Below are 17141 nucleotides of genomic sequence, written 5' to 3' on the forward strand. Positions count from 1 at the left end.
TTCTAGGGAATATGTAGTGTTCATCTTGTCATAGTGTGCTGTACCAGTGGGTGGAGATCCACATAATGACCAGGAAGTTGTGGGACTCCCATCCTGGGGAGTCATGCTATGATATCAAACAGAGGGGCAGGAGTCTCTTCAGAACATAGGCAGTGCCTAATAAGGGAGAATAGGCCAGTATGTCAAGCCTACAAGGTTGTTGCAAGTAAAATGAACCTTGTCCTTCAAGGAGTTAATCCTCATGGTTACCATGGGTCCCAAGGAGAGGGGGAGGAAGAATAGAATAGAAGGAAAATGGGGCATATCGGGAGTGATGGAAATGTTCTACATGATCTTACAGTGATGGATAGAGACCATGTTAAATTTCATTAAAATTTATAAAAGTGTATGGACCAAAATGTAAACCATAATGTAAATCATTGACCATGATTAGTAGCAATGTTTCAATATTTGTACATCAATTGTAACAAATGTGCCATCACATGTAAAATGTTACTAATAGGGGAAAGGGGGAAAGCAGGAAGATGTAGGGTATGGGGATCACATATTCTGTACATGACTCACCTGTAACCTAAAGCTTCTCTGAAGACAAAATGAAGAAAAATAAGACACTGGGGGAATAAACAGAAGAAAAATGTCAATGTACATACAAGACAACAGATCTTACAGTGATGAAAGATGTCAATTTTTTAAAAATTTTATATATTTAATTTTTTATTTAAAATGTTTAAAAAATTTTTGCATTTAATTCATTGTTTTTTAAACTATCATTATTTTATTTTCTTACTAATTGCATTCAGTTATTTTGTTTACTTCAATTTTAAAGATTTTTTGTTTCACAGGGGGTTACAACTGTGGCAGGGGAGGGTAACTGGTGTGGGGTGTCAAGAGATGGGGGATGCTTTAGAAGAGGTTCACCTGGGGTGTATCTATGGGGCATATGAATATGTTCAGGTATTCATAGGGCATTGTCACAGTGGGTGGAGATTCACACAATAACCAAAAGAATATTGAATTCCTATCCTGGGGAGCTCTGCCACATTCTCCAAGGGGACAGCAAGAACCTCCTGAGTAAATTGGCAGTGACTAGTGAAGGAGGATGAACCATTGACAGGTCCTTGATGGTGATGGCTGTACTTATGAACTTTTACATTTGAAATTGAAACTGAGCCTTGAACTATAGGGTACCTAAGAGTTCCTCCTGAGAGCATACTTGTTCAAATGTGGCCTCTGTTTAAGCCAAACTCAGCATATAAAATTCACACAATAACTGAAGGAATATCAAATTCCCATCCTGGGAAGCTGTGCCACATTCTCTAATGGATCAGTTAGAATCCCCCAAATACAGGGGCAATGGCTAGTGAAGGAAGATGGTCCATTGATGGGCCCTTGATTTTGTGACTGTGCCTATAGACTCTTGAAATTGAAACTTAGCCTAGTAATAAAGTGTGCCTAATAGTTGCCTCCTGGGAGCTTCCTTGTTGCTCACATGTAGCCTCTAAGTCGAACTCAGCATAAAAATACATTATCTTCCATCCAGTGTGGGACATGACTCTGGGGATAAGTCTCCTTGGCACCGAGGGATTACTACCAAGCACCAACTAGCAATGCAACTGGAAAAAGATCTTGGCCAAAAGGGGGAAAAGGTAAAGACAATGAGATTATATTGCTAAGAGATCTCAGAGTGAGTTGGAGGTCATTCCAGAGGTTATTCTTATGCATGTCTCAGCAGGATCTCTTTGGCTGCTGAAGTAGATACTGCCCCAAATAGCAAATAGCTATGGAGACATCCAGACACTACAGTCAGGGCAAGTAGCTCAGGAGTTTGGTGCCTTACCAGTGGACCCTACTTTGGAATATATGCACCCCAGAGTGACAGAGCTAGACTCAGTTGTGGCTACCAACTAGAATTGGTAGGTATACATCCAAGAAACTTAATCTTTGGGCTGTCCATGTGCCAGCTGGGCCCTGAATCTCAATGGAGTTGTCATACCTACTCTCCAGTTCACTGGTTTCACCCAGGACAACTAACTTGGAGGTGATGATGGACAACTACCAAGCCAAGGAACCAAGAGAATCTACAACTGCAAGCAAGAGAGTCCCATCCAATGGCCCTATTAGAGGTAGAGGGGACATCACTATCCCAGAATCCTCAGGTTTGGGAAAGGAACTATGGACAAAAGTAGACTTACTGGTATTCTACTGTAGACTTATTGTGATTCTAGCAATGGAAGAAATTACATCATTGATGTGGAGGCAGGGGGCACTGGAGGTTTTAAGGGCAGGGAGAGGGAAAAACAGGTGTAATACAGGGGCATTGGGGGGACTTGGGAATTGTGCTGAATGACATTGCAGTGACAGATACAGGCCATTATAAATCTTGCCATAAACTACAGAATTGTGTGGGAGTGTAAATTACAATGTAAACTTTAATCCAGGCTTAGTGGCAATGCTCCAGAATGTGTTCAACAATTGCAATGAATGCACCTCACTAATGAAGGATGTTTTCAATGTGAGAGGTGTGGGGAGTGGAACATATGGGAATCTCCTATATTTTTTATGTGACATTTCTATAATCAAAGTATCTTAAAAAATAAAATTAAAAAAAAAATTTTTAAAGCATTAACTTCCTCCAGTGTGGGATGTGACTCCTGGGAATGAGCCTCCCTGGCACTGAGGGATTACTACCAAACACCAACTAGCAATTCAACTGGAAAAAGACATTGACTAAAAGGGTGGAAGTCTGAAGACAAATGCATTTATATAGCTAAGAGACTTCAATCTGAGTCGGGAGGTCATTCCAGAAGTTACGCTTATGCACGTCTCAAAAGGATCTCATGAACTGCCAAAGTAAATATTGCCTCAAATAGCAGGGATCCTGAGGGCTCTGGAGACACTCACACACTATAGTCAGGGCAGGCAACAGGAGTGAGGAACCTTGACAGTGGGCCTTTTACTTTGGAAATACACAAACATATGAATTATAGGAGTCTGCAACTGCAAGCAAGATAATCCTATCTCTGTCCCATGAGATTGTAAACTACAATGTAAACTACAATCCATGCTTAGTGGCAATGCTCCAAAATATGTTCTTCAATTCTAACAAATGTACCACACTAATGAAGGTTGTTGTTAATGTGGGAAAATGTGCAAGGGGTAAGGAACAGGGTATATAGGAATCCCCCATTTTTTATGAAATATTCATGTAATCAAAGTATCTTTTAAAAAATAATCAATATATTATTAAAAAAAAAGGAGGTCTGCAGGTTTAAAGGAAAAGACAGGAGAGAGTGTGTTAGAGTAGTGTGAAGAAATGAAAATCTACACTAAGATTAATTAAAAGGGTAAATATAAAACCCAATAGTAATGTATCCTCAATATACTACTCTATTCTTTAACTCGAAGAAGTCAGAATATAATTGAACAAGGAAGAGGCATATTTACTGATAATTAACAATCAAATATAAAGAGGCAATTGAGGGAAAATACAACAAAGAGGGGAAATAGAGAGACATGGGAGCACAGAACGTATATGCCTTTGAAGCTAAGTTGTTATTTTTTCTAATTAGTAGGTTAGAAATGTAAGTTGTCTGATACGAAATGGCTGTAGTAAATATAACATGAACATGTAAAAAGATCATTGCTGGGGAAGGGGGAAAAGAGTTAGATGTTGCATATATGGGAGTCCCCTATACTGTATAAGTGACTTTACCGTGATCTAACACTTTATTGAGGACAAAATTAAATATTATGTAAAAAAGGATGTAGACACTGAGGAAGGGATGAAAGAGATTGCCTTGCCACTGTGCATACAGGACAACACCTATTACATTGATGAAAGGCAACATGTCAAAAACAAAGTTTTATGATATTTTTCATTTTCTAATACCCCAATTTATTTTTTTTTATTTTAACTTTTCTAAATTAGCATGTATTCTATTTCTAATCTTTAATCCTTTCATTACTATTTCATTTTCCTACTAATAGGATTTGGCAATCTATTAGGCTTCTATTTTGAAGAAGTTTTGGATCACAGAGGGGTTCAACTATGGCAGGGGAGGAGCACTGGTGTGGGGTGTCATTGATGGGGGACACATGGTGGGGAGGGAGTTCTCCAGAGCATGTATATAGGGTATATAAAAATGTTTGGATATTCTTTGGGTGTTGTCATAGTAGGTAGTTACACATGACAACTGAGGGAGTGCTGAGTTCCTAGCCAGGAGAGCTCTATCACATTCCCCAATGAAACAGCAACAATCCCCCAAATGCAAGGGCAAAGACCAGTGAAGAAGAATGGCCCAATGATGGGCCCTTGATAATGATGACTATGACTATGATCTTGTGTGCCTGAAATTTCAACTAGACCTAGAGCTGCAGGGTGCCTAAGAGTTACCTCCTGAGAGCCTCCATGTTGCTCAAATGTGGCCACTCTCTAAGACAAACTCAGCTTGTAAATATATTACCATCCCCCAAGTGTAGGACATGCATCCCGGGGGTGAGCCTCCCTGGCGCCAAGGGATTACTACCAATCAACAGCTGTTGATGGAACTATAAAGAGATCTTGAATAAAAGGGGAAATGGTAAAGACAAATGAGTTTATATGGCTAAGAGACTTAAAAATGAGCCAGGAAGTCATTAGAGAGGTCGCACTTATGCACATCTCAGCTGGATCCCAGAGACAGACAACATAGATACAACCCCAGGTACTGGTGCTCCTGAGAGCTACAGAGACACACAGCTTCTACAGTCATGGAAGATGGCTCTGGAGTTCAGTACCTTGTCAGTGGCCCCTATTTTGGAATTTGTGCTACTGAGTTTGATGGGGTTGAACTCAGATATAACCTTTCTGCACATGCCTCTTCTGTCACTTTCACTGAACCTGTGATTGGTGCTGGGGTTGGTGTATACTCAGGAGACTTGAATCTCTGGACTTCCCATGGGCCAGCTAGACCCTGAGCCTCAGCAGAGTTGCAATACCTACTCGCTGGTTCGTTGGACTTATCCAGGTCAGCTAACATGGAGGTAAAGATGGTAAACCACCACTCCAGATAACCGAATATGCCTACAACTGCAAGCAGGAGAATTGCATCCTTCAGCCATGTGGGATCTAAGCCCCCTCTCAATTTAGAGGTGGAGTGGACATCACCATCCCAGTGTCCATACAATGGAGGAATAAAATAAGGTTAGAGTGGACTTACTGGTATTCTACTATAGAACTATTGTGACCATAGAATGGAAGAAATTGTATCATTGATGTGGAGACAGTGGCCATGAGAGTTGCTGAGGTCAGGGAGAGGGAAGAAGAGATGTGATGTGGGGCATCTTTGGGACTTGGAATTGTCCTAAATGATATTGCAAGGACAGATGCTGGACATTATATATACTACCATAACCCCCTGAATGGACTGGGGGAGAGTGTAAACTACAATGTAAACTATAATCCATGCAGTACAGGAGATCTGCAAAATGTATTCACCAAATGCAATGAATGTTCCACAATGATGAAAGAGGATGTTGATGTGGGAGGAGTAGGAGGGGGGTATATGGGAACCTCTTATATTTTTTAATGTAACTTTTTTTGTGATCTATGTATCTTTTAAAAATAAAGGGACATTGTGGTGACAGAAACAATGCATGTGGCTGTGTACACTGTGCAAAGAGAGCTCAGCACTCAACAAACCACAGCCTGTGAGCAAAAACTGTAATCCCAGAATTCCACCAGATATCTGAAGGCTTTGAAATTTGTAGACTGAACTTAAATATGTACAATATCTTACTATTATTCTCCGATGAAAATCAATTTTAAAATAAAAATGTCTAAATTTTTAAGGAAAAAAATACAGAAACAGAAACGAGAAAGGTATCAATCAGATATATCACAAAAGATTATACAGAAAAGGAGGCTGCAATAAAAGAAAAGAAATACCAAAAAAAATACAATACATAAAAACCAAAGGACAAAATGCCTGAAGTATTTCCTTTACTGTAATAACACTGAATGTTAATAGACACAGACTGGGAGATTTTATAGAATAGGCTGATCCAACTATATTTTGTTTACAACAAACTCATCTTAGACCCAGTGATACAAATGGATTGAAAGTGAAATTACAGGATGGGATATTCCATGCAAATACCACAAAAAAGCTGGAGTACCTATACTAATACCTGGCCTAAGAGACTTTAAGTCAAAAACTGATTCAAGAGACAAAGGACACTATGTATTAATAAAAGGGTCAATCCACCAAAAAGAAGTAACAATCACAAATATTTATGCAGCTTCATGGTGCCGCAAAATGTATAAGGCAAACACTAGCAAAAGTGAAAAGAAAATAGATACCTCTACAATTAGAGTTGGAGACTTCAATATACTACTCTCATCAATAGACAGAACATCTAGAAAGAAGATCAATAAGGAAACAGAGAAGTTGAATAATAATATAATATGAACTTAACGTAACAGACATATAAAGAACACTGCATCCCCAAATAGTAGGATATACATTCTACATTCTTCTCAAGTGCACATGGATCATTCTCTAGGATAGACACACACTGGGTGATAAAACAAGTCTCAGTAAATTTTAAAATATTGAAATTTTATGAACACCTCTGACCATATGTGATCAACAGGCAGAGAACACGAAAAAACAAACATATGAAGTTATACAATTAGTGGGTCAAAGGAAACTACACAGGAAACCAGTAAATATGTTGAGATGAATGAAAATGAGAAACCAGCATATTAAAACTTATGGGATGCAACAAAGGCAGTGCTGAATGAGATATCTATACACCTAAATGCTAACATCAAAAAAAAGAAAGACCCATAATGCATATGTTTGTGCATTGCACATTGTCATTCAATTTCCTGAGACCCAGTTCATTTTTTTCCATTCTTTTTCCCTGTTTTCCTGTCTTTTAAAGTTCAGATGCTCTGTCTTTTATTTCACTAATTCTGTCCTCAGCTAATTCAAATCTGTTGTTATATGCCTCTAAATGTAGTTTTTTAACATTTTTCCCTCAGAGGTACCAGAAATTGAACCCAGGACTTTGTACATGGGAAGCAGATGCTCAACCACTGAGCTACACCTGCTCCCCTCGAATGTATTTTTAATTTCATCCATTGTGTCTTTTATTCCCATAAGCACTAGTACTTTCCTTTGAAGGCTTTCAAATTGTTATTTATGCTCATCCAGTGTCTTTTTTAAAAACCTTTATTACTTTAGCCATATTTTCCTTCAACTCCTTGAATTGGTTTAGTAGACTTTTGTGAATATCATTGATTAGTAGTCGAATCATGTATCTCATCATGATTTTTTATTTGTTTTTTGGTGGGGCCATAACTTACTGTTTCTTTGCATGGCTTATAATTTTTTTTAATTAACTTTTTTATTTTTAAAGAATCTTTAGATTATATAGTTGTTACATTAAAAATATAGCTGATTCCCATATGCCCCACTCCCTCTCCCCCACACACTTTCCTACATTAACAACATCTTTCATTAGCATGATACATTTGTTAAAATTAATGAACACATATTGAAGCATTGCTACTAACCATAGACTACACAGCTTACATTATAGTTTACACTTTCCCCCACACAAGTTTATAGGTTAGGACAAGAGGTATAATGGCCTGTATCTATCACTGAAATGTCATGCAGGACAATCCAAATCTCCCAAAAATGCCCCCATACCACACCTATCATTCCCTCTCCCTCCCTTCAGAACCTCTGGTGGCCACTGCCTGTATATCAATGATAAAATTTCTTCCATTGCCAGAGTATAATAAGCCTATAATAGAATAATAATAATAATAAGTTTACTTTAGTCCATTGTTCATTCCCCAATCTTGAGTATTTTGGGATCGTGATGCCCACTATGTTTCTAATTGAGAGGGGGCTTAGGTCTCATGGGGCAGATGGATGGAACTATCTTGCTGGCAGATACAGATACTCTCTGTTCCTTGGGATGGGCATTTGTCCATCATCATCTCCTTGTTAGTTGTCCTGGGTAAGTCCAATGAACTGCAAAGTAGGTGTTGCAACTGAGATTCAGGGTTCAAAAGGCACATGAACGGACAGATATTTAAGTTTCTGAGACACATATTTAATAAGTATAGTACTAATTATTGGTTCAAATAAAAGGGGCAGAAGAGCTATGTGTAGGAAAATTATAAATAAATCTAACTCTGTTATATTGGGGAGTACATATTCCAAAGTAAGGCCCACTGACAGAGTGCCAAATTCCTGAGCTTGTCTGCCCTGCTTATAGTGTCTAGATATCTCTAGAGCCATCAGGAGCCCCACTGTTTGAGGCACTGTTTACTGTGGCAGTCAGTGAGATCCTGCTGAGACATGCATAAGCGTAACCTCTGGAAAGACCTCCTGACTCACATTGAAATCTCTTAGTTGTAAAAACTCATTTGTATTTAATATTTCCCCCTTTTGGTCAAGGTCTTTTTGCAGATGCTTTGCTAGTTGGTGCTTAGTAATAATCCCTTGGTGCCAGGGAAGCTCATCCCTGGGATTTTTTTCTGACATATAGGTATCTGATTATGTTGGTAAATTTACTCTGATGGTCAATTTCTCTCTCTTGCCTGCTGGTTTTGTTTCACAGCTCATCTTTCATTTTTGGTTCAACTTATTCTAAATCTTTAAAATTTCCCAGCTTAAGATAAAAAAACAGGGCCAAGAATCCACTAATGGGGAGCAGACCAGATCCAAGTAACCTGAGATATGACAGACTCCATGTCTCAGGATCCTTGGATGTCTTTGCTGGCCAAACTCACTGAAGAGAAATAACTTTCCACCCTCTGTTGCACCTCCCTCTTTCCAGGGAAGAAGACCTCCATTCCCTTCTCAGTTGTCTGCAGTTAGCCACAGATTTTACTAAGGCCTGTCTCCTTGACAGTGGGGATAGGTGCCATTCCCAGCCATAGGGTGAATTAAGTCATGGTTTTGGTTTTGGCTTCTTAGTCTTTCTATACCACTCTTTCCTGGATGTTGCACAGCACTCTCCTGGTCTGTAGATCCCCAAAGCAATCCCCTCATATAGAATTTTGTCTTTTGTCTATTGTTTTTGTAAGACAGTTGAACCCTGCTGACCTACTCTAATGCCATCTTCCTGGAAGATGAAACACACAAACATATACATTATAGGTATTGCAGAAGGAGAGGTCAAAAGGAAAAGGGGTAGAAAGAATATGTGAGGAAATAATGACCGAAAATTTCCCAAAGCTTATGAAAAGCATTAACATCACTATCCAAGAAGGCAACATACCCCAAATGGAATAAATCCATATAGACCTATTTTGTTACACCTACTATACAGAATGTCAAATGCCAGAGATAAAGAAAGGATTCTGCGATGCCCAGAGATGTACTCACCAGATGCAATGGATGTGTCATGATGATGGGGGAGACGGTTACTGTGCGGGGGTGGGGGGGTGGGGGCAGTGAGGGTGAATGGGGACCTCATATTTTTTTAATGTAATATTTTTTAAAAATGAATAAATAAAATAAAATAAAAATAAATAAAAAAAGAGAGGATTCTGAAAGCAGCAAGAGAACAGCAGTGCATCACATACAAGGGAAGCTGAATAATACTAAGTGCTATTCTCTCATCAGAAACCATAGAGGCAAGAAGGCAATGGTATGATTATTTAAGGATCTCAAAAAGAAAAACTGCTGGCAAAGAATTCTTTATCTGGCATAACTGTCCTTCAAAAGTGAAGATGAGTTTAAAGCCTTCACAGATAAACTAAATCTCTGACTATGATACCACAAGACTGGATTTACAAGAGATACTAAAAGGAGTGTTAAAGGCAGAAAGGAAAAGACAGGAGAGAAGGGTTTGGAGAGGAGTATAAAAATGAAAATTATTAGTAAGTGTAACTAAAAGGGTAAAAAGACAATAGTAATATGACAACAGAAAGTCAAGTGATTAAATGGTTCAACTGAGAAATGCCTTTACTGTAATACTATTGAATGTTAGCAGATTGAACCCACCAATCAAAAGACATAGATTATAAGAATAGATAAAAAATATGAGCCATCTATATGCTGTCTAAAAAACACTCACATTAGATGCAAAGGCACAAATAAGCTGAGAGTATATTGCTGGAAAAAGATATTCCATGAAAATAGTAACCAAAAAGGATCTAGCAATACTAATATAAGTGAAATAATAGATTTTAAATGCAAAATTCTTATAAGAATAAGAAGTTGTTATATATTAATAAATGGGCAAGTCTCCAAGAAGAAGTAAAAATAATAAATATTTATGCACCTATCCTGGATGCCCCAAAATACATGAGTTAAACAATGGCAAAACTGAAAGGAGAAGTAGCTATCGCTACAATAATAGTTGGAGTCTTCAATACACTTCACTCATCATTGGATAGAACATCTGGACAGAGGATCCGTAAAGAAACAGAAAGCTTAAACAATACTGTAATTGACTAGACCTAACAGACATATTTAGACCATTACCCTTCAAAAGAGCAAGATATACATCCTTTTCTTGCACTTATTTGTCTTTCTCCAGGGTAGACCATATGTTGAGTCAAAAAACAGGTCTCAGTAAATTTAAAACGATTATAATTATGCAAAGCTCTTTCTTTGATGAGAATGAAACTAAGGTGAAAATCAATAACAGATGGAAAAAGGTAAAATTCACACATAATTGGAGATTAAACAACACACTCTGGGTCTAAGAAGATATTTGCAAGAAAAATCAGCAAATACCACAGATGAATTAAAATGAGAACACAACATATCAAAACATATGGGATACAACAAAGGCAAAGCAGAGAAGGAAATTTATAGCCTTCATTGCTTACAATAAAAAAGAGGAAAGAATAATGAAAGGTCAACACATTGCATTGTTGTGGCAATGTAGGGGAATTCTTACGGTATGCATGATTGCTCTGTAAACTCACAACTTCTCTAATTAAAAAAAATAGAGTTCTGATACGTGCAACAACGTGAACCCTGAAGACAATATGCTGAGTGAAATAAGCCAGATAAAATATGACAAAGAGTGTCTGATCTCGCTGTTATGAAATAATTAGAATAAGCAAACTCATAGTTAGAAGCTAGAATATGGGTTAAAAGGGGCTGGACTGGGGTGCAAGGAATGGGGAGTTAATGCTTGATTTACACATAGTTTCTGCTTAGATTTATTGTAAAGTTTTGGAAATGGATGGTAGTATGGTAGCCAAATATTGTGAGTGTAATTAACTGCAATGAGTTTTGTATGTAAACATGACTAAAGTGGAAATTTTAGTTCACATATATGTTACTTGAATAAAAATTAAAATATGAAACAGGTCTGTATAACAGTGAACCCTTTGTAAACGGCAGTTAATAGTATAATTATAAAAATGTTCTTTCATTAATTATAACAAATGAACCACACTAATGGAAAGCATTAATAATAGAGTGGTCTATGGGAAAAATACACCTTAATGTAAACTTTGTACATTTTAATATTATTCCATCAATGGTAACAAAGGTACCACACTAATTCAAAATGTTAACAATGGAAGGGTATATGGGACAGTGTATTATTTGCATGATTTTTGTGTAAACCTACAGCTTTTCTAATTTAAAAAATTAATCACAAATCGTCAAGAGGGAAATTTGGAGCTGATGAAGCATTTTTAAATCTTGATTGCAGTGATTATATTTGTATATGCATTTATCTAATTTAAAATTGTAAATTTAAAAGTGTGAATTTTATTTCATAAAAATTATACCTCAATAAAACTGACCATTTCTCTAAAAAAATAAAAAGAGAAATGACAATTTTATTTTGAAAGCTTATGATAATTTTTTCCCTCAAAAATAATGGTACAGGAGGAGCAGAAGTGGCTCAAGCAATTAGGCTTCCACCTCCCACACAGGAGATTCCAGGTTCAGTTCTGGTGCCTCCTAAAGAAGATGATCTGCAATAAGCCACAGTGAGCTGCAACAAGCCACAACAAGCCGCAATAAGCCAAAGTGGCTCAAGTGGTTGGGCATTTGCCTCCCACATGGGAGGTCCTGGGTTTGGTTCCCAGTGCCTCCTAAGGAAGATGAGCAGACAGATGAGGGAGCTATCTCAGGGTGGGGAAGAATAAAAAAAAAAATGGTACAAATTTACCTATACTTTTACAAAAGAGGTTTGCAAAGCATGTCAATCATTTGGTTCAGCCCCCATTCTGTTTCTTACCAGGTCCCGTTGATCTTCCTGTACCAAATCCATTTTGTGCACCAAACAAAAGATTTTGGCATGTGGAGAATTCTGCAGAATGGCCTCCAGGCATGATTGGTAATAATGCATGTCCTTTTCCAGCTCACAGCTCTCCACATCAAAGACATAAATCAGAATTTCCACATTTCAAAAGATGTTGTCCCATTGGTTAGTGAAATAATTTTCCATGAAGGTGTCTTGTCTGGTTGGAAAACACAATCTGGATGGTAAGCAAGTCTACTTCTCCGTCACTACTATTTATGCTATTATTTTTGTTGGCTTAACTGATGTGAAGATAATCTCATGGCTTCAATTTAAAGGGCAAATAATAGCATATAAGTCTGGGTCTTCTTACCTCTTGAACTGCACCTTGCACCACTCTCTACTCTCCTATGTTCCAAACACAATGGCCTTTGATCAGTTTCTCAAATGGCCCATGGTCTGCACAACATGGGACCTTTACATATGCTATTTACTCTGTCTCAAATGCTAGTATCCTACATCTTCATCAAATTTAATCCTATGCACTCTTTCAGATTTCAGGTCATTTCACATTTCCTCACAGAAACCATTCCTGATGTTCCTGACTTAATCCAGTCCACTCACTATATGCCTTTATATACAATATATTCCTCTTCTTTTTAACACTTTATCACAAGTAATATATATTTTTGAGTTTTCATTAAAGGCATTCACTTCCCTAGACAGCAAGTTCCAAGAGGGCAGAATTGTCTATTACTGGTCCCAATTGTTTCCCAGCTTCTAGCAGAGAGCCTGTCATGGAGTAGGTGCTCAATGAATATTTGTTGAATGAATAACTAAATAGTCAAATGCTCTAAACTATAAGAAAATAACTCCAATGATAACTTTTTAGCAGATTGTTATACTTTGCTCCTTAAGGTATATACTGTTTACCAATAAGTTATCAGTTGCCAGCTGGCTAGCAGAACACAGTAGCATTTTGTAATGAAAAAATCTTGAACCTAGGTTCCAGTCCTGCACTTTACTATCAATTAGCTGTGTGACCTTGGGAGAGTCACAATCTCACTGGACCTTAGCTGGCCTTATCAGTAAAAATGAAGATAAATATCTTAATGACTAAAAGCAAGAGACTGGGACTACAGGGTCTCTTGACATGGATCATAGAATTGGAAACAGTGATAATGAGTAAGAGTTTATATGGAGAGAGAGCAAAGAGGGTGATTATAAAGTGATCCATCTGCTGGCAGTAATAGAGTCATTTTCATATAGAATATTTGATTATCCTGGTTATATATATTTGGTTATATTTGTTCTTTCAACAAATATTCATTGAACATAGACTCAATGGCTGGCTCTATGCTAGGAGCTGGGAAACAAAGCTGAAGATCATTATTTATTTTGTAAGGCACTTTACTATGAAATTTTGTATATATTACCTTACTTAAAATCATCAAAACAACATGAGTTGGTACTATTATTATAGTTATTGTACAGACAAAGAAACAGTGGCTCAGAGAGTTAAGGGACATACCAAAGATAAGAGAGATAAGAGAGCTGGGATGCAAACCCAAGTCTAACGCTATAGCCTTGGCTCCTAAACACTGTACACTACACACTGCTGCCTCAGCACAGAAATGTAAATGGCCATAGTATATAGAGCAAAATTTGGGTACAAGGCATAGTAAATAAGCAAATGTGATATGATATTAAGCAAGTATCTTAGTCAAGAATGGAAAACATACCCAACAGTGGGTAACTCACCTGGAGAATATGTGCTCAGGATCTAATATACAGGGCTTAGGTTACCTGGAGATAAATTATTGAAATAACTAAGAATGAGACAATATGGCGTGCTAGCTAAGAACTCAGCATTGGTCTCTGGCTGGCTGAGATAGTGGGCTAATTTCATTCTCTGTGAAGGAGGGGATAATCTGTCTCATACTACAAGTTCTAGATTGGGCTCATGTTAGTGCTACTTAAACATGTCACATACAAAGGGCATTTTCACAATTACATAAAAGCCAGAGATCTTTATTTAATTCAGTGCTAAATTTGAACTAATTGGTATCTAATGTGTTGCCCACTGTAGATCATAGTTATTCAATATACATTCTCCATGAGGAATATAGTAGATGTCACGCTTATGCTACTGGCTTCATAAACAAGTAAACAGATAGTACTTACCCACCACAGTCCCACAGGTTCAATACTAGGTTTCCCAGAAACCGAACATGAGAATGTTCTACATCAACTGGAAGACAAATACAACAAATCTAGTAATTGTAATATGCAAGGTAAAATTAAAAATAAACAAAGCATCAACCCATGGAACTTAAAAGGATAAAAGTGGAGTGAAATACACAAAGGTACAAGGGGGTGAATTTCAGCTTAGTAGTATGTTTAGTGGTATGGTGGACACCTAACCTACCCTGAGCTACAGAACTGGCTCTTAAGCAAGTCATTTTACTTTTTAGTAGTTTAGTACTTAGAGGAAGAACAATATCCAATTATAATACTAATGGTAAAATTTCAATGTGTAAGACAGAGACATTTAACAGATTATCCCTGTCCTACTTGTCCCCACCAACCTCCTTCAACAAGAACAAAAATCAAACACCAAAACAAAACACACACAAAAATCATACAGTACAGCCAAACTGGCTCCATCTATTGATTTTCTTATTTCAGTTAATGCCCCTACCATTCCCCTCCACCTGCTTTCTTTGGTCATTTAGACTTCTCTGTCCCCATTTACTTCATTGCTAAACCTAGCTGATTATTTCTTTGTAATCTTCCTCAATTCCATCCCCTATTTTACAACTCACCACTAACATTAAAGTCCTTATTATCTCGTGCCTATACTACTACAATAGCTTCATAACAAACCTCCCCACCAGAAAGCCTTACCCACTTTATTTCATCCTATAGGCCTCTCCCTGTCAGGTTCATCTTCTTAACACTACTTTGAACATGTCACTCCCCATTCAAAAAACTTTTAATGGCTCCTTCTTGCCTAGAGGGGTCATTCAGGGTTCTTCATAATTTGACTTCTAATCCACTCTTATATTCTTCAATGATTCACATAAATAAAGCTTTTCATTCCAGCCCAATTTGGTTTATTCACAGTACTCCCAAACTGCACTACCTTCCCAATTCCCAATATACCTTATATCAGGGGTTGCAAACTTGCTATTAGGGGCCAGGCCAGTAAACATACATAAGCAAATCTGGGCAAGTACAGAGAGTAAACAACCATCCATGGGAACAGTGGAGAGGGTAGAAGGTCCTTAACTCTAGCTCAGTTACCATGTAGGAATGTGGGCTCAGAATTTCCAGATCTTTAAAACTTTCAAAAGTAGTGGGAAATCCAGACTGTTTTTGGAAACTTTTACATCTTGAGGATCAATTTCAATTTTTCTAAAACATTGCATGAGCCAACCAAAACACATATACAGGTCTTCTCTTAAGCATGCGCACTGCCTGTTTGCAACCTCTGTCTTATTTTTCCTTCTCCGTTATACTTTGCCTACTCTGCCCATCTCCCCACCTTTCTTTCAAAGTTATATTCATTTTTTAAAGTAATTTTTACTTTTTATTCTCTTTTTAAATATGTTTTAGATTAAATATGTTTTACATTAAAAAATGAGGTTCCCATATACCCGACTCCCCACACCCAGCTTAAATCCCACTTTCTCTAAAAGTGCTGCCTGGCCACCCTTAGTTACTGTGATCTCACCCTCTAAATGCATTTAAACATTTATTAAGCCTCTACTCTCTGCCAGGCACTAAATCACAAAGAGGAATAATGAAAATTCTTATCTTGGAAACTTTCCAAAGTCCAGCAATTATCATCTATACAATTTATGTGATATTCAATCAATCACAAAGTAGTATTTCTTCTATGAATATCTTGGAGCTCTTGCTTAAAATGACTTCCATATAACTTGTTTTATAAATATGTAACTTTCTGATAATTGAAACTCTATTACACAGAGGTGAGAGCTGCGCTGGGGATGCTCCCTCCTGGGGTGGGTGGAGCCGTGGAACCAGTGCTGTGGCCATGCTTTTTGGAGGCTCTGCGGTACTGGGGAATTTGCGAGCCCTGGGTGGGCTATTAGGGGGTTGACAGGACGGGACACCTTTGCAGACTGATTTGGGGAGACACACGGGGGTTTTGCTGCAAAGGGGGGGATTTTTGATTGTGGACACAAGTAATAGCGCTTCCGCCTGGAGCCCCGCCCACCCAAGCCTGGCTGCCGATCTGCAGTGGACTTAGATTGCTGGCAATAAAGGGACGTAACCGGGAGGCTGTTACAGGGAGTGGTGGTGGGGGGTGGGGGTGGGGCGGGAGGAAGACAGGTCTGGAAGCCGATTGGGGGAATATTTTGTGAAGCTTGGGAATTTCGGATTTGGACTCTGTTGTCCGCATTTCCGGCTGGAGCCCCAAACCGGGGCCTGGATTCTGATCTGGATCATTAAATTGGCTGCAGTGTAGAGGTGCCCTCAGGTGGCCGTTCTGGGGGCTTACAGGGTGGGAGGGGTCCTGAAGCCGAATTGATGATACATCCACAGAATAGACCCCAGTGAGTGAGTGAATTGCGGGGTTCAGACAAATAAGATAGAGTTTGAAGATCTGACTTCCCCCATAGGGCTGGCACCCAGCTGTGGGGATTCCTGAAGGCTGTGTTACACTGCAGTGTTCCCAGGCACCCTGTTGATCAGATTTGAGGTTGCCAGGTCTGAGTCCCCTAAACCCTGGTGGCCCACACCCCAGAGACTCACACCTCTTGAGTTTTCAATATCTCAGACTTTCCATCCCTGAATCCATCATACCCTGAGATCCATCTGAGGTCCCTGAATGTCCTAGCCATCAACGTTTGCATTTTTTCTTTTTTGTTTCGTTTTGATTTGCTTTTATT

At 38.3% G+C, this 17141-nt stretch overlaps 1 protein-coding gene across 1 annotated transcript in view; it reads right to left on the minus strand.

Annotated features, from left to right (window-relative positions):
- Positions 1-17141, minus strand: part of RRAGB (Ras related GTP binding B) — a 104710-nt gene that overhangs the window by 66996 nt on the left and 20573 nt on the right. The window contains 2 exon segments of the mRNA XM_058291090.1: positions 12220-12442; positions 14407-14495. Coding sequence (XP_058147073.1) covers positions 12220-12442; positions 14407-14495 — 312 coding nt within the window.

Source organism: Dasypus novemcinctus, chromosome X (assembly GCF_030445035.2).
Source record: "Dasypus novemcinctus isolate mDasNov1 chromosome X, mDasNov1.1.hap2, whole genome shotgun sequence".
Classification (NCBI taxonomy): Eukaryota; Metazoa; Chordata; class Mammalia; order Cingulata; family Dasypodidae; genus Dasypus; species Dasypus novemcinctus.